We start from the raw sequence: 18,456 nt of genomic DNA, 5'->3' as shown, positions 1-18,456 counted from the left end.
TTAATCCAGGAAAACCTCATGTAGCTTTATTTGTTGTATTTTTTTATTCAAACAGTCTAGTTTAATGAATGATTGAAGGTTAAATAGTTCCAGAACTATTTTTGGTACTCATTATGAAAAACACTAGAACAAAGATATTTTCAAGTAGACAGTACTAGACTTCATTTTGTAAGAGCACCCTGCATTTGCTTTGGGTTAGTTATGAAAGATTAAATGATGCTGTACAGTACAATTTAATAGAAAATATCCTACAAAATCTTAAACAGTACTTGCAACACACAGCAACTGCCTGCCACCTGCAGATCTTTTACTGTAGGTTTGAAAATTGGAGAAGTAAGNTTTTTTTTAAATGGTTGCTACTTCTGAAGTTGTAAATCTTACCTGAAGATACTTTTTGCCACTTGTATGACAATGTTTTTTGTAGAAGTTCGTGAAAATTTAATGCTTTCAAAATAAATTATGGCTGATTACTGCATTCCGAATCTAGTAGCTTTGCCAGAATACCATTCTGAAATTAATTTTGTTTTGAAGTAGTTGGAAATATTTTGGTTGACTTCCTTAATGTGGATAGGTCTGTCCTACAGATTTTTTTTATTGTTGTTTTAATGAAGCATGTTTTCTTACTTTTTTTTCTTTCATTCTGAGTTGAAATATGAGGTGTAACTGCAGAGTTGATTATTCTAGTGGACAGTTAAGTTTGTTTTATCCCCATAGTTGTTATAACAATTGTTGTTCTGTGGGAAGCTTGCTAATAGGAAATRAAGACAATGCATTCAAGATATACAACAGAATATCTACATCAGTGATAATTCAAGCTTTACATGAGCATTTTAGCTGCATTTATGAAAGTAAATTCTTTTTTCAGAGTATATTTTAGTTACATTTACAGAAATGAATTTTGACCTTTGTTTTAAGATTTTAGTTATGTAGCATTTGTCATATACTATACTGGGATTTGTGTTGATTTACTCGCATTAGATTTGTTTTAAAAATGTATGCAGAACCTTTCGGTTCCATGAGACCTTACTGATCTTGAGTTTTCTTCTTATTTTGTAGTGGGATGGGTTCCTAAGATGTAGTTTTCTTCAGGAAAAATGAAGAAACAACTTTCCTTATTTAGTTATACTTCTTGTGTTGTGGGCCATTGATACTACCTCTCCGATAGAGAGCGAGCTCTGGTGTTGATCCTGTTTTTATGAACATTCAAATGTGCTAAGTGCAGTTGTGGAAAAGTGGAGTCATTCTGCAGTGCAGTATCTTTGTTGAATCAGATGTTAAAGATGCAAAAGAGGAAATAAAGCAGATGAAAAAGAAAATWTTTTTTTTCATACAGGCTGTATTTTCATCTGTGTGACTCTTCCTCTTTCCTCTTGGAACTGTTTGAGGTGTTGCTGTCATCAGTCATGAAGTTACACTTTTTTTGAAGGTATTCTACTTCATCCCTTAAATGGAAAACACTTTATAACAGTTAACATACATTTTTTTTTGAGATTATATGGAATTGCTTTTTAATAGTTGTATGTAGACACTATATATTTAAAAAAAAATGCTTGTCCTTCAGTTTAAAGTTGGTATAACTGCTGGAAATGCAGACTGGAAACCTACAGACCCTCATGTAATTTAAATACTTGCTTCTTTAGTGACTTCATATRCTTGTTTTTAAAATCTTACAGGATTTTTTTTGGCTTTTTTGGATATTTATTGGTCTTGGAGAGGGGAAGGAATCGATTCCATTTGACTCTATAGAGTTAATAGAGGTTAGGTGGCAAGACATCCTGTGAATATTTCAAAGTATCCTCCAGTGATAATATACTGTTATTATGCTGGCCTTTAATATTAATATTGTGACCTGAATTCATTTGGAAGTAACTTGTATTTACTTTAATTCTAATTGTTATCTGTGAATTAGTTTTATTATGATTTATATTCTATTAGCAAAACTCTTGAGCAACAGGTACATTAATTTGAATAACACAGCTTAGCTAGGAGTTAGTTATATATAGATTTTTGCCCGCAGAATTTGAATGGGGCAGGGAGAAAGACATGACACTTTTAATGCTGTGTTTTGGTGTTCTGTAGACCTAGCCGTGCAGAATGCCATTTGTAAGGCACACAGTGATACCAGCATAGCTCAGAGCTATGCTTTTGAAAGGGTTACCAAYGAGGATTTCTGAAGGGAAACTTGCATTTTTTCTATTACTAGAAAAATTAAATAGTTGACAAAATGCATAGTGTGTAATTTACTTAGGCTTARATACGTATTGCTTTGTGATTGTGTCTGTTGGAGAGTATTTTAAAGACCTACCTGTATTCTTTGCTTGGCTTGTGGGAATAGTGATCTAGCCCTCATTTGTTGCTACGTTCTGCACGTTGAGAGATGGGAATAATGTTCTCTCATTCCCTTCTCTGGCACTTTAACGGAGGGATTTCCTTTGTCATATGTAAGTATTGTTGTGGCTTACTGCTCCTGAATATTACTGTTTTGTTTGCAGGAGCTTCTGTGTTTCATTCTTCAGGAAGTCCTGGTTTTCCTGCTACAAATCCCATTGTGTCACACTGAAGACTTTTTCCAAACTTCTCTTCTAGAGTACAATTCTTTTATCTTTGTTTTCTACTACTTGTTTTTCATTTTAGTTCTTGAATCTATTCTCCTTCTGTAAAAAGAATGGGACAGTTGGAAGAAAAAAAAAAARSYKKTTTTTTTTTCTGTGGGAATTTTCAAACAACCAGGCTGTGTAATAATAACTGTCTTCCATTACTCTTAATACTTCTAGTGTGTTCTGGAACTAGCCTTAGTAGTCATGGACCTAGGCTTGAGCTACTCTCCTGTGCCATTTTATTTTATTTATTTATCTGCATTTCTGGATAGCACAGCTTTGAATGAGTGGCTATCTTAATTATTACTGGTGCAGCTGGGATCTGTAATTAAAGAACAAAGAAACCATGTTGATAAGCAGCAATCACCTTGCAGAAGCTTCATGGAAAACTTCAGAYAATAAGAATTTGAAAGCTAAACTTATGTCACTTTTTTCAGTTTTAAATGTAGCTTAAGTGATTTGTATGGCTCTTAATGTTATGTATTGAACTTCATTTCCTGCTTTTTTAGTGTTCTTTTTCAGTTGATGTTAGCCTAAGGTCAGTGATGAGAGCGTTGGGAGATAAGACCATAGCAGAAAAACTAGCTGAATTGTTTTGCTTTGTGTTAATTGTTGAAGAGCTTGGAAAAGTGGCCATGCCAAGAATCTTTTTATAGGTAACTCATCACAGAAATTCAAATCAGTGTTTGTGAATCATTTATCGAACAAATGGACAACGTGAAAGCAAATTGCTAGAACTAGACAGTGTTCATCAAAGAACTCTTTTAAAGTGAGAGATGAAATTACTTTACCAACTGGTATGTAATGACTCTCTTTAACTGTCTTCCGGTGCATAGGTAGAAATGTAGTGTGAGCCCGGTATTTAAAAGGACTTCAACTAAGAATGATGTCTGTGCTGATTAGGATCTATAATAACTTACAGAATTAGTGGACGCATGGATAACTGTAAGATTGTGGAAGGGTCAGCAGAGCTTTGTGAAAAGAAGTGCCACATAATCAGCTGAGAGATAAGAAATGAAGAGGATTTTTTTTTTTAAGAAGTGAGTTGTAGTAAAAGCATACAATAAAAATATTCAAGGTAGAAAAGATGAGAGCCATTTTTTAATAACTAGAGGAGAAATCCTAATGTCATAGTGTATGAGAAAGCGACAGGTAAGTTAGTGTAGATAAATGTAAAGTAATGCATATGGAATCTGTAATTCTTTGTGGGCAAGAACAGCAGCATCATATTTCAGTAGATAGTTCTGTGGAAACAGCAATTTATGCTCACAGAAGTTAATTCCGTACATATTTGGGAAAATAGCAGAGAGCAAAACAAAATATTTATGCCATTGGGTAGGTCCATGGTGCATCTGCCTGTGACTGTTGTGTGCAGTCCTTCCATCTCAAAGATACAGTAGAGCTGTGAAAGGCTGAGACACGGATGACAGACCTACTCAAGGTATGGAATAACTTCCTCGCATAAAAAGTTTAGGGTAGGATGTATCAACTTAAAAAAAATGACTGGATGAAAAAAGAGCCCGTGAAATCCTAAGTGGCCTGGAAAGAGAGTACRAGAAATGGTTGTTCCTGATCTCTTACAAAGTATAGCATCAATCAAAGGTAGCAAGTTCAAAACAAACAAAAGATATTTCCTTTCACAGTTCCTTGCCATAGGAAATACCCTGTGGATAGTAAAAGTTAACATGGGCTCAAAAAAAGGACAAAATAGTTGAAGAAAAAATCACTGATAGCTATTAAATAGAAAGGATTTTGAACGAAGAAGTCTTGGAACCACAAATGGTTGAAAGTTTGTAAAGTATTTGGGTGGAGGGATATGTAGGTGAGAGAGTGAGTGTGTTGTATGCACTGCCCCACTCTTTAAGTGTTTCCTGGATTTTGACTGCTTTTGGAGATGGGATATTGAGATAGATAGACCCTTGGTCTGGCCACTACGTATATTCTTGGGATTAGTTGATGGTCCCTCTCTCGACTCAAACTTTTTGATTAGTTTGAGTTATGGATGCTATTAAACTTCTTAAGAAAAAAATCTTACCTTCTCATTCCTATATACTAGCTAGTTCAGAAGCATTTTTAAGGAGAATCTCGACATATGAATGTTGTTTTGAGTTGTCTGACTTTCACTAGTAAGATTGGGACTAGCCACTGTATATAGCAACAAAAAAAATTCACACAAAGTTTTTTCAGTTTCTRTGGTTGTATTTTCTTTATTTATTTTAGACTGGAATTATACTTCGGGAAGATACTTTATATATATGGTTACTCATTCTTAATGTCTCTTTCTCCACCTGTCTTCTTATGGTGTACCATTTTTCTTATTTATTATGCCTTATTTTTGTTCTAGAAACAGTTCAGTACTCTAAAATGGTTACCTGCCAGGTTTATTTCTCCAGATTTTGCTGCAGCTGTTAATACTGCAGCGTATCTTGACTTTGAATAATGTAGTACAGATACAAAAATACAACTAGTATATGCAGATACAAAAATGCAACTGTCTTTTTTTAAAAAAATGGGAGTTATACCTATGGCATAATGTAAATATGTGTATGTCGTGCCACTGAGAAGTGACAGCAAGAGTCTTACCTTGTTTCTTAATGACTGGGAGGAGTATTGGCACAGAGTTGGGAATTGAGAGTGTCCTGAGAAGAATAATGTTTATAATTGTAGGATTTTTATATATATATATATATATATATATTTATATTTACAGTGGTGACATACTTTTGCCTTACAGTGTAGCTTGTAACACTTTTTTTCTTTTTTTTCTTCTTCTTTTTTTTTTTTTTTTTTTTTTTTTTTTTTTTNTTTTTTGCTGGGGTCTTCTGAATGGTAGATTAACTTCAATAAATATCTCAGTTGTTTGCTGTTCAAAGACAACCTTGTAATGTCTTTGTGCGATCAGATCAATACTGGAGAGGACTGCTCTTAGTGTGAAACCTACTATTGCATCTGACACCAAAGGATATTTTTTGCAAAGCCTCTGGAAAGTAAAAACATGAGCAATGATAATTAAACTGTCGATTAAACTTGAATATATTTGCTATATAAATAGTTATATAGATAACAGGGTGGTTGAATTTCCTTGATTAATTTCAGTGCAGGGCCTCATGAATGCTGGAAGTCATGCAGAGGGCAAGAGTAGGCCAGGCTGAGACTGCTGCAGAACTAGAATTTGTACTTGGAGTCAATGTTTAGATCAGTAAGAGAGCTGTAAGAACAAGGAGTTTGGTAGGCTGGAATGTAGGATATGACTGTGATGATTAAGAAATGTGTCTGAGGATGTGGCTCTATGAGAGTTTGAGCAGGTCAGTGTTGCAGGTGCAGTGTAGCCACAAAGCCTAGGGTTCCCATGTATCTTCCTTCTCTTTCTTCCCTTCCTTTTGCCTTATGTTGGTACTGGAGCTTCGCTAGTGTCTCAGAGTGCATTAAGATCTAACCTGAAGCCTAACCTAAAAATATAAAGTAAAAGATTAGGTAATTTACCTTCCTGAACAGGCTATTTCTGGGAGAAACAGATGCCAACATAAGAGAGTGTAGTAGCACACTGTGGGGAAAAGAGGAGAGAAAAGATCATGCTCAGGACTACCGTGATAGAAGATTGGTCTCTTTGAGACAGGTTGCTGTTCCACAAGTATATTTATTCTGTGTTATTGTTTGCTCTGGATAACAAAATGCATTGAGGTTAGTCCCTGTTTCTGGCTGAAAAACAGGCCATATTAGTTGTGCTGCAATTAAACTTATATTAAAAAGAATTCTGAACCTTAGAACTGTTAACCAGCAGTCAGGTTTGTATCTTCATTTCTTTACAGGATCTGGAGTTTCATGGAGTAATGAGGTTTTACTTTCAAGATAAAGCAGCTGGAAACTTTGCAACAAAATGTATTCGTGTGTCTAGTACTGCCACAACTCAAGATGTCATAGAAACTCTTGCAGAGAAGTTTCGACCGGACATGCGAATGTTGTCATCTCCTAAATACTCGCTTTATGAGGTGCATGTCAGTGGAGGTTAGTATTTATTCACTAAACCTTTACTGTGTCCACATCACCTTCCCACCTGTCCCCAAATAAAGTGTTGTAACCTTTCCCTCAGCTTCTGAGCCAYGTAAGAGGCTTTGTATTTTTTGCTCTTAAGAACATTGCTTTTAATGGGGATGTGGAGAAGTGGTATTTCAAATATAAGTACATATATCAGACCTATAGTTTATGTAAGATTTGGTGATGATATGATATATTAAATGTTATGCTTGACATCCTGTGCTTCTTGACATTTGTGAGAGAGTTGCTACTTTTAACACTAGTAGAAAAAAATTATGAGAGAACAGAAGTGTTAATTTGGAGCACTTAAGAACACATCCTCAGTTTTGTTCTTGATACTCTAAGCCTTTGATAAATAGCCTTATGGGACGTTTCTTTATTGCTAAATTGAGGGGAGTTCAGTGTATGGTTATCTGAAGCCACCTTTAGTGTTATTTAAGAAGAACTTGGATTTCTAAATAAACTTTTGTTGCTTGCATGTGCTTTTTCTCTCCTTACCATATAGAAAGTGTCAGGTGGGAGTAGGTGGTGTATGGAGAGGGATGAATGGGAGAAACTGGCTTTTTGCAGTGATTCTTGTATTTTGGATTTTGAAAGCTTTCGTGCAGCTGGTTTAACTACCTTAAAGTCTGCTTTTGAACAACTGAAACTACTTTGACTTGAGATAGGAAATGGGAATTTCTTAGGATGTATGGTGCTTTTTACAAGCTACTGATGATGACTTGATGTTAATTATAAGAAAAAAGAGCATACATCATCACCAGTTTAAACAATGAATAGTATATGATATTTTGCTGCTTCGAAATTTTTTTAGAAAAAATCTTTAGTACTATGCCTAGGCTCAAAATTAAATAGTTTCTTCTGTGGGGCAAGTTCCTGATTGATTGTGTAAAAATACAGTTCATAAGGCACCTCTGGCAGTGTATGAGTGTTTCACATTAAATAAAATGCAACTTCAGAGACATCGTTGTCTTTGTCATGTCATTGTCATGTGTAGATGCTGTCTCCTGTATTCCAGAAGGGAGATCAACTGGCAAAATGTGTTCAATTTTTTTTTAATCACCCTTTCAGATTTTTTTTTTTCAAATACTTAAGAGAGATAGAACACTAAATGAAATTTCATCTGGCAATTCATAATTTCATGTGTGTAATTTTTCAATTTATTTTATAATCTGACTTATATTCTAGAAAGACTGCAAAAACTCCCCATTTTTTTTATGTAGAAGCCAAACTGGTTAAATTTAAAATTGGGAAGGTGAATATTTGGAAGTCTCTTTAGATGGTAAAGTTTAAAGCATTTTAATTGTAGCTATAAACTAGTACTCCTGAGTGATAATCTAATGCTCTTGAATGATAATCTTTGGCTATGAGAAAGAAGATACCCAAAGCTACTTTCAATGAACCTTTTAGCTTATGTAGATAGAGGGAATTTGCAAGGAAGAATCAACTGTGATTGTCTGAATCACCTTTTTTTTTTTTTTTTTTTTTTGCCATTGTTTACTTGTTTGCTCTTGAGGTGCCAAATAAATGTTACTGATTTTTCTTTTTTCTTTTTTGAAGAAGAAAGAAGATTAGATGTTGATGAGAAGCCTCTTGTTGTACAGTTAAACTGGAACAAAGATGATCGAGAGGGAAGATTTGTTCTGAAAAATGAAAATGATACTCTTCCTCCAAAGGTGAGACTGTAAGAAGGAACACTGCTGTTCTGAAATCTGTGGAACTTGCTCATATTGTAAAGTTTTATTTCCACTGTTCTAATTCCTAAAAACAACTGCTGCTGATGATCTTGGATATCTGGAGCAAGGTAAAATGCATCTGCAGAACACAGCACTTCTTCCATCTTTCAGMTAACTTGTGATGCTTTGATCCATGTTGCTGGCTAGTATTGTAGCATGTAAGAGAAAACTTAGAGCTTAACTTACTCTAATAARCTGAAGTAAAAATATTGTCTGATAGTATATCATGAAAAATGCCTATAAGGTAATTCCTTTTTTGCAGAACTTTTAAAGGGTAATACCAGAGGGAATTTAATAACTAAAACTCATCACCTCCCTAGGTAACATTGTGTTTCTTAGCAGAGCTCACAAATACCTTTTTCTCTGGGGGATTTTTTTTTCTTCCTGCTGCAAAATGAGGGAGATGGGAACATCAGACAAACAAAATTGTGTATTATATGTAACCTGGATTTTTATAGCTATGGAAAATAGGTTGTTTGTGTGCTATTTTCAGACAAGTTTTTTATCTTGGGGTTAGCACTGAATTTCTTCTGCCCTTGGAATTAGAGCTTGTTACTTTTGTAAGTGTTTAGGATATATGTGCATGAGCTACACTTAGGCTTGCAGTACACTTTTGAGTACAGGATGCATCCACATTAAAAGCGGAGAGAAAAAATTAACGATGCCTTGCACTATATCTACCAGACTTGCTATTCCTATTCATTGACTGCAGTAAACTTCAATCCTCCTTTTCTGTGTTCTTCCTTTCCTGACAAAAGCAAAAAAACCTGTCGTCTTTCTTATCTTTTGCTATTCTCTCTGCAAAAGACAAGCAAGCCTAGGATTGCAGGGATCTTGCGTATGCAAGGAGCTGGAATTGGAGAAGAGTGAGAACACTGTAGGACAACTCAGAAAAATAAACCATAGGGGAAATGTCCTATATAATGTATTTTCTCCTCCAGTTTATTCTGGTCTGACAATTCAACACAATGTCTTGGGTGGGGGGTGAGTGGGGAGTAGTGCAGTGTTATTTTGTCAAGTATTTTTTACTGGGAGGCAAACATTGGTTTTGTAGCCTTCAGTAAATCTTTGAAGTCAAATAGATGGTATATGCTGCAGTTATTCATGTATAATTCAGCTATTTCTTGACTTCCATGAGTACGCTTCTGGAGTATACGATACTCAGTTCATATCTACTTTGGAATTCTTGAATGTGTTTTCATCTTAGTGATACTATGTCTTAAACAGAGTTACCTGGCAAATTAAAATTGATAATAACTTTTTAGTGGATCGGAAGTGATGGAAACTGTTTTAAACTGATTTATTTCAGAAGGCTCAGAGTAATGGCCCTGAAAAACAAGAAAAAGAGGGAGTTATCCAGAATTTCAAACGGACTCTCTCAAAAAAAGAAAAAAAGGAAAAAAAAAGGCGTGAGAAAGAGGCATTGCGACAAGCATCAGATAAAGATGACAGACTTCTTCATGGGGATGATATGTAAGTGTATTAAACTTGATCAGTTCATACAACCTATATTTTTAAAGAATTCTTCTTCTTTATGTAATAAGCAGTTGCTTCTGTTTCAGAAGTAATTGACGTATGTGCGATCTTAGACCAAAAGACCATGCTTCTTAGACCAAAATATTTGAAGGAAAATTTTGTGACTTGCATGTATATCTTGCAGCAGAGTTCTTGTTTTTACACCATAAAATAAGTTTCTTTTAGCCTTGTACAAAAATCTACACATGCTCGATGACATAAGCTCTTGTAACTATTGCTGTCTGTGAACATTTTCTCTAGAGTAGCTTTATTCTTTTCCTTCTGTTTGATTGCTGGGTCTTTTGCCAGAAAAAGTAGTATATGCAGGTGGTTGCATTTGATTTATCACCTAACTGGATTTGTGTTTCTGGGAAACATATCTCACTAGTCTGTCTTCTAGAGTCTCCAGTTCTTGCTTCCAGATATTCTGATCTTAGTTCATTGGGACAGGATAGGTTGTACATTAATCCTTTTAGGGAAAACCAGGGCATAAGAATCAGGCATGAATGAACATCTGTAGAATTAGAAAGCTGAAAAAAAAAGGTCTCCATCACATTAAACTTTGTCTCAGTACCAAATTCTCTAGGTTTCCTATGGTATACACCAGAAAAAATGTCATTGATGGTTGTGTTTTAACATATCCAAGAAGCAAATGAATGGTGAAAAGGTACTAATTGATAAAAGAATCCTAGTGCTGAAAGAAATTGGTTGAGCAGTTGACATGTAGTAGAGGTTTTACTTGGTCAGGTTAATTTTTTTGAGATCACGTTTGTTTTTCGTATGTCTAATTCTACTCTGTAGGTACATTTCTGCAGTGTTCTTCAGAGGGTGATCTTTCTAGCATTCTTTGCGGTTGCTTAGCTTGATCTTATTTTTTTTAATTAAAGTAGAATTATGCTTAAGTAGCAAATAAAAAGTGTGAGTTGCAAGCACATGCTGATTTTGCTTCCAGATGATCTTCAGAATAAAGTTAAAGGTGTCATGTAAAGTTTCTGTAATGCCTCAATTTTTTTATAAGAGATAAAAAACGCATTTTTTTCTTTCTTGAAAACTAGTGAGCGTCAATACTTAAATTGGTTTGGGTGAGCAAGGATACATGAACAATGTTAATCCTAGCAAAAATACATTTCACAAGAGAAGATCCCTTGCAGTTACTTAGGTGGTCTTCTGTGTGTATAGATCCTCATTGCTATTGATCTCTTATGAAGTAATGAGGATATGTGAAATGTGGGCTATTAATGACAATTTTTTCCTTTGTTTCTTTTCTTTGTTTGTTAAACTAACTTGGCAGTGAGAATTCTCGCCTTGCAGCTGAGGTTTACAAAGATATGCCTGAGACGAGCTTCACTCGCACAATATCCAATCCTGAAGTGGTTATGAAACGGCGGCGACAACAAAAGCTAGAGAAGAGAATGCAGGAATTTCGCAGCTCTGATGGCAGACCAGACTCAGGTACTTAGATTACTTTTGGTTAAGCTGATGTTAATGTAGTTACCAAGAGGGTATTCTTAAGGCCAACAACTGTAAATTTGAGTTAACATAGACACAAAACGTAAAAAAAAAAAAAAATGTTGGAGAAAAGCAGTTGTTCATGGTGTAATTGATTGAAGGGTTTGTAGAGGTGAGATTCTGTAGGAGTTTGTCCTGGCACTATTGGTAGTCAGAGCTTTCAGCGATGGACTTAGTGATGAGAGAGTGTATGTGTATTGATCTTGCTCTCAGTGTTAAACTGGACAAAAATGAAGAACAGAATTAAATTTCAGAATACTGACATGTTGGACAAGTCTTCTGAAATAACTGTGAATCATTTTTACTCAGAACAACTGAAGGATCTGCATGTGAGAATATAATCAGTAGCTCAAACACAGCTGGGCAGGAGTTGTTCAGATCTGCAGAGTCATCTAGTAGATTTTGTGGATCACAAAATAAGCAAGCATTTCAAGTTGGAGGTAGGGATAAAGATCTCAGTGATTGTATGAACATCAGCATTAAATATAAGACAAATGAACCAATTTTCTATTTTTATCAGTACTGATAAAATCCGAAGCATGTATTGTGTTTAGTATTGGGTTCTGAGTACCAAGAAGGTTGAGCATCTGTGGAAGAATAGTGAAGAATGAGTAAAGGTGTAGAAAATGTGACATGTGAGGGAGATCCTAAACAGGCTTTTTGAAGAGAAGCTGGAAGAGCAGCACAAGTTTGCTTTTAAGAAGATGAGAAAGGTCTATTCTTTATCCATTTGTTATCACTGTTTCATTTTGACTTCAGGGAGGATTAAGAATGGTAAAGACAGTGAAGCACTGGAGAAATCAACTTGCCTAGAAAACTTGGGAAAGCATTACTAGAGGTTTTTACCAGGGACCGAGATGAGTAATTCAGGGATTATATGATTGGTCTTGTGTTAAAGATTGAATTAAATGATTTCTTAAGGTGTTCCTTACTGTATTTCTAACAGAAAATAAGAAATGTTTGCATGTCTGTCCCTCTTTTGATACTCTGATAGCAGTGTTAATTAAATTTTATTTTCAAGGTGGGACACTGAGAATTTATGCGGATAGTTTAAAACCAAATATTCCATACAAGACAATCCTGCTGTCCACTACAGATACTGCAGACTTTGCAGTTATTGAAGCACTGGAGAAATATGGTCTGGAGAAGGAAAATCCCAAGGATTATTGTATTGCTCGTGTAAGTGAAATTACTAAGTCACAATACTTCTCGTACTTCATCTTTGATTCTGTTCCTTGCAGCAACTTAAAATGAAATGGAAAAAACTCTGATAGTTCCAGGACTTACATTTTTAATTTAACAACTTCAGTAGATTTTTATTTGTTGCATAGATAGCCATTTATAATGAAAGGAGCATATTTCTGTGTTTGGTGCTGCGCTTTTATGCTGCCAAGTGCTTACACTTTGCAGATGTATAAACAAATAGTTAATCCTGCAGAAACCTGAGTTTGTGCTTAGTTTGTGCATAAACTATTCCCCTGAACTAAATGAGGCTGCCTGGAGGCAAAAGTGCTAGTCCAGACTCCATTATAAAAAGTACATTATGTGTTACTGCCTTATGCCTTTCAGTGGTTGCTTACAATCAGTGAAATTTAAATGTTTAACTGAAACTTAAACTYACTTTTGGAATTCAGTTCTTTTTGGAGGTCTAAATGAATTAAATAAAATCAGTGTTTCTTAAAGAGATATGGATTTACTAAAAAGGCCCATGGACAATATTGATTAAAAAGTGTAAACTTCTATATGTATCATCATATGAGAAAGCAAGGTTGGTTGGATTTGAAAACACTTGACCCTTGTTTGAGTCCAATCTTTTATTATATTTTGGGCTATTAAGTTTCCAATAAACTTGATTTTACTGCTAGTTTAGATGATGAAAAGAAGAAGAGTGTTTGTGTCCTATTGTGTCATGCCCTTCTTTCTCTGGGGGGCAAAATCTTCCTCTACATTTCCCCCCCCCCACCCTGTGCTTGAAATGACACTGGAAAACATTATGAAAGCTTCATATTTGCTATTTCATGCATTCTTTAAGTGGTTTAAAAGATTTTTTTTTAAGTTACTTTCTTTTTCTTTTTTTTCCCTTTTATTATTTTTAATACAATACTTTTGGGTAACCTCTGTGTCTACTTGCACTGTGCTTAAAGCCTCTAGTGATATAATTAGCTTGGAATTGACGTGATTAGCRGTTGTAAAGTAATTGTTTTAATTACTAATAAGAAAACTGTGGTAGTGATTTTATACTTCCATAACAGTGAACTAATTCTAGTTCCCATTGTTTCAACAGTTTGTTGTAATTCTGGGTGCATTTTTAATGAAGTACTAGGTATTTTGTCTGCTTCTTAACCCATGATTGTGACCCAACTGTGAAAGGTTAATTTTAAGTTAATTTTAATAAAATTTTAAATAGCTTTTTATTATCGAGGGAAGTAATTTTGTAATGAGTAGTTGGACTTTGATTTTTGACACAGCATATTAAAAGTTGATTCTCAGTTATGATGTGCAGTTATGCCAAGGTCATGCTGTTCATAGTTTATAAATGAAAGTTACAATTCTCATGTAGCTGTTACTAAATGCACTGCTGGTCTGCTGTGCGAATTTTTGTGCTGTTCTGAGAGAATTGGGGGTTATAGCACAGACACTGCAGCCTTCTTCAGAATTTGGAAGATAACTTTGCAGTGGTCTATTTAGTTCAGATTTAGACGTTGTTATGATGCATTATGAAGTATTTATGGGAATTCGTTGAACTGATCTCTCAGGGAAACTGTTGCAAGTCACTGTTGTAGGTGACACAGACCACCTTTCTCTGTTCTCTTGACTTTTCTGGGAATGTTTAACATAGAAAATAGTCTAAGGATGTTACATTGATCTTCAGAAAGATTAACGAAGTCTGCTATGAATAAAATTGCTTTATATTAGTTTTATGGAAAACATTTCTTCAGGAAAGTACTTTGCTGTTTCTGAGCAATGCATCATCTTGGTATGGTAAATTTGTTGCATGTTTAATGATGTTAAATACGAGAGTGATATTCACTGCCTACTAGCAAACCTTTTCTGTTCTATATCTTCAAGTGTAGAAGACTTTCCTTTTTTTTTTCTCCAAAAGTCATTGTAGCTGGCTGAAATCTATTAAGCCTGTCTCGGTGCCTCTGCTGACACAACATATGGATTTTAAATATGAAAATCCTTCAATTTTTACTGATACTTTTTTAAAATCCCCTAATTTGAAAAGCTAATTTTTGTCCATTATCTTCTGAAGTTGCTTTCCTTGCTTGAAAAAAATTAAATATCCTAGATTAAGCTTAGTATATTTTTCAGTATTATTTCTTTCTTGGGAAGCTCTCAAATATGATGCTAATGCATAAATATGATGCATTCTTTTTCCTAACTTCACTAATGAAAAATAGCTACACTTTACTGCTGGCAGGGCTGTTTCTTCCTTGTTCTTCTGACACTTTGCAGTGTACTGTGAAAGGCAGATCTTAGATCTTGTACGTGTTACTATTCTTTACTTTCTGTCAGATTTAAAACACTTAAAGATTAACAATTCACTATATAACTTTGATTTACTGTTGGTTGGGGTTTTTAAAATGTTTTATTTCTTCAAGTAGCAGGCAAAATGTCTTCGGAGAAGACTTAAGTGGTTGACATTTAGTTAGCTGTTAAAATGGATTTTAAATTATATGACAAGACCTTTATAGGGCTGCGTAAGTACCTGTAAAGAAGTTCACTCACTTCAGAAGTTTCACTTGAAAGACAAATTTTTTTAAGATTTTTTCTTAAAGTTTTCCATTGACAACTTTTATTATAAATGGCAGTTTCCTGTTTCTTTCATATTCTGTTTCGTGGTATGTCATGCCGTACCTTTGTGTTCAGTTCTAGAATGCTTTCTATGTAATCAAGTAAATACAAGTTTGTTCTGATATACATTTTTGTTGTTTCAGTTCGCTTGGTTTGAGTTTCCCTGCATAATATAAGGTTCACTGCACATCTCTCAAGATGTCAAATTAATTAGACAGTCTTCCAAGCTACCTGTGCATATTCACTTATTTAGGGCATAAGACTTGAGGCATGTAGTAAACCAGTTAACTCTTAAAATAGAATCTTGATTAGACCTTTGTTTTAGATGTTCTTATTTTTTACGTGAGAATAAGAGGAMAAATACTTTTTTTTGTTGTCAAGCAAAATATACAGTTTGTCATGATTAGTCGGGGATGGTGTGGGAGAGGGTTTATGAAATATTTTTTTTWAAGTTTCATTATTTTTTCAGGAGCATGAGCAGAGCCTGCGCTCCAAATTCTAAGGGAAATTGCATGAAAGTCATCATGTTGCTGCTGTTTTAATGATACTCATTAAAGAGTATGGAACTATAATTTATTTGAATGAACTTATATATGTTTAATGAGAGTGCACACAAGTGTGTAGATACTGGCTAATCTGATATTTCTAAAAAAAAAAAAGTGAATTGGCAAAAGAGCTTATAGAAAACCTATGACAACTTTATTTTTTTTGTTAACTTTTGCTAAGGATAGACCTACTAAAGTTGACTATAACTTTACCCAGAGGACTTGAGTATTATCATCTGTTACTGGTTTATCACAGCAAATGTCTTAGAAGATAAATCTAAGTTACTGTAGGTTTCATTTAGACTTCCTACATCCTATTTTCTGCATATTTTGTTGGATTTTGAATGAAGAAATATAGAAGGATGACTTTATGATATTTGTATATACTTACGAATGCCCTTGGGAAGAAGCAGAATATACTATTTCTAGTTACCTGTAGTGACCAATTTGTTTTAGATTGTAGGTGGTCTGCTGACAACCTGTTTATAAGACTTGTGATCTTAAACTGATTTTGCCCATCTCTATTTCCTAATTCATTGCAGAAAACAGGCAAATGTTCGTGCCTGATTCTAGCAGTCTGTGGATTTGAATTCATTATAGGATATTTAACTTCATTTTCTTCATTTTCTGTTTTTTTCAGTATGAATGTAAATCTCTACCCTTGAGCTTTTGCTTTCTCCTTTTTATCATTTTGTTTRCTAATTCTGAAGTCAGGTAACAGTCAAAACCTGATGATAATATAAATCTGTTCCTATGTTTTCTAGTTATTCTAAAATGCAGAATTTTCAGTTTTGTGGGAGACACTGAGGTAGAGATGTTTTATAAAATTGTTTCAACATGGTTGGAAGATTTCTAGTCTGTGTAGCCTCGGTTATCTTCTTTTCTGTCTTTTCCATAAACTAGCTCAGATCTTTTCTCCTCCAACTTCTTTTTGGGTGCCCTCTCTCCCTTCTTCTCCCCCCCCCGCCCCCCCCTGCTTCTTTGTGGGGTAGGAGGAATATTAACCAACTAGGAGGACCAGGAGATTTTCGTTTCTGACCCCTATTCTTTAACTTGTCTAATTCGCCATTGCTGCTCTCAGCTAAGCTTAGTGTCAGTATGGATCGTCAACCAAGTGTCCCAGAGGACAGAAGTTATATCCGGGTCAAGCTGTAGGACTTTTTAAAATGCTGTTGTCCTTCCTCTAATTTTAGTATATTTGAGGATTTTTTTGGTGTTCTTGCCAATCTCGATTTTTTGAGAATTTGTCAGCCTCTATGTAATCATACTATAAGCCTATAGTTTTCATGTTTAAACTAGTTACCTTTATCCCTGTGGCTTTGGAGTTGTGGAATAGCTGCTTATTGAACAAGATTTGCAACACAATGTTATTTTAATTAACTAATCAAAATTACCATATAGGTATAATTGATGGTTTTTAAAATTTGGGATGTGAAGTAGAGAAGAGTTGTTTGGCAAGATAAGATTTGAATGTAGGTGTGTTTCTGTTTCCCTTAGATATCTTAAGTTTTATTATTTTCTCCCTTTATTCTGTAATATCTTGTCTATCTGAAAATCTAATTAAAGATAATGTAATTAGACCTATGATTAGCCAGGTTTTGCATAGAAAATGTTCTAGGGAAAGGTCGGTGACTCAAAAAAAAATACTTTTGATCTTAAGTGTACTTGTTTYCTGCTTGGAAGAAGATGAAAGGAAGTTTGAGGCAGATCTATGAGAACTTAGTTAATACTGAAACGGGTGTGGAAAGGAGGTGACAACTGGAATTAAAGGCTTCTTGAGAGCTGCAGTGCAGTAGCATGTGGTAGCTGATGCTTGACTAACTTCAGAAGGTATTACTTAAGTCATAGTTCAGAGATTGAACTAATTTTGAGTAGTTTGTTTAAAATAGAGCTGTTTGTGAATTAAGTAGTATGGTTAGGATCACAAATTAGAGTATTTTTTCATTCAGTCTTGAGAGACCCATCTTTTATTTAGAGGCCAGTCATGTATTGTAATACTGACTCTTACTGTTTCTATGTTTTATCTCTGTGGTGAGCAATAATGCAAATAGGAATAAAATAACTGGCCATGTCTGCTTAAGAGCCAGAACTTGTTAGTTAACGTTCCTTCCTTCCTCTAACTTGTAAGATGTTAGTTATAAAAGGTAAGAATGATCTTGTGCTTCTGTTCCCTACTTAGGTTCTCCCTTGAAGAAAAGTAGCGTGACGCATTGATTGGTGTCAAATACACCTCTGTATAGATGGTTGGTAGGATAAGACAAGGATATAGGAAATATCCCACAAATGAGACATTCTCTCCTGGCCAGCTTCTGGCCATTCTTCTCAGCCATTTCTGAAGATAGTTTGTGGTCCTTTAGCAGAAAGACTTTAGAAAAACTGAAGATTGTTTTCAGTATATTGAATTTATTGAGATTTTGCAGGATAGGTGTGGGAGATGGTTAATAAGTGAAAATGAAATGTTTGTAGAGGACATAAAGGAAATTTCAGGGTTCCTTTGGTTTTGGGATGGTTCTTAGTAGATTGGAATCATTTTCTTTTTTTTAGTAGAAAATAGTCACATCCAGCTTAAATGTAACTTGTGTTCCTTTNTTTTTTTTTAATATGTCTTTTCTGGGAAGTGTGATGTACTCTGACAAGAGGCTTGGGAGAGAATTAGAAAAAGCCTTGGATATTTAAATCCATTTCAAATTACTTAATTCGTTTGCTTTATCTCCTATTATA

At 34.6% G+C, this 18,456-nt stretch overlaps 1 protein-coding gene across 12 annotated transcripts in view; it reads left to right on the top strand.

The window, feature by feature from the left end:
• AFDN (afadin, adherens junction formation factor) overlaps window positions 1-18,456 on the top strand; it is a 134,637-nt gene that overhangs the window by 30,136 nt on the left and 86,045 nt on the right. For 9 of the 12 annotated variants that reach the window (XM_085315547.1, XM_085315543.1, XM_085315544.1 and 6 more), the window contains exons 2-6: window positions 6,407-6,602; window positions 8,193-8,308; window positions 9,678-9,841; window positions 11,175-11,335; window positions 12,414-12,571. In XM_085315547.1, coding sequence (XP_085171673.1) covers window positions 6,407-6,602; window positions 8,193-8,308; window positions 9,678-9,841; window positions 11,175-11,335; window positions 12,414-12,571 — 795 coding nt within the window. The remainder of the gene's footprint in view (window positions 1-6,406; window positions 6,603-8,192; window positions 8,309-9,677; window positions 9,842-11,174; window positions 11,336-12,413; window positions 12,572-18,456) is intronic. The other 3 variants (XM_085315553.1, XM_085315542.1, XM_085315552.1) reach the window with 1 other exon arrangement.

The sequence above is a fragment of the Rhea americana genome, unplaced genomic scaffold (assembly GCF_003343005.1).
Source record: "Rhea americana isolate MKP2758 unplaced genomic scaffold, rheAme1 scaffold_43, whole genome shotgun sequence".
NCBI lineage: Eukaryota > Metazoa > Chordata > Aves > Rheiformes > Rheidae > Rhea > Rhea americana.
Note: the sequence above shows the minus strand (reverse complement) of the source record. Positions and strands in the feature narration are given on the sequence as shown.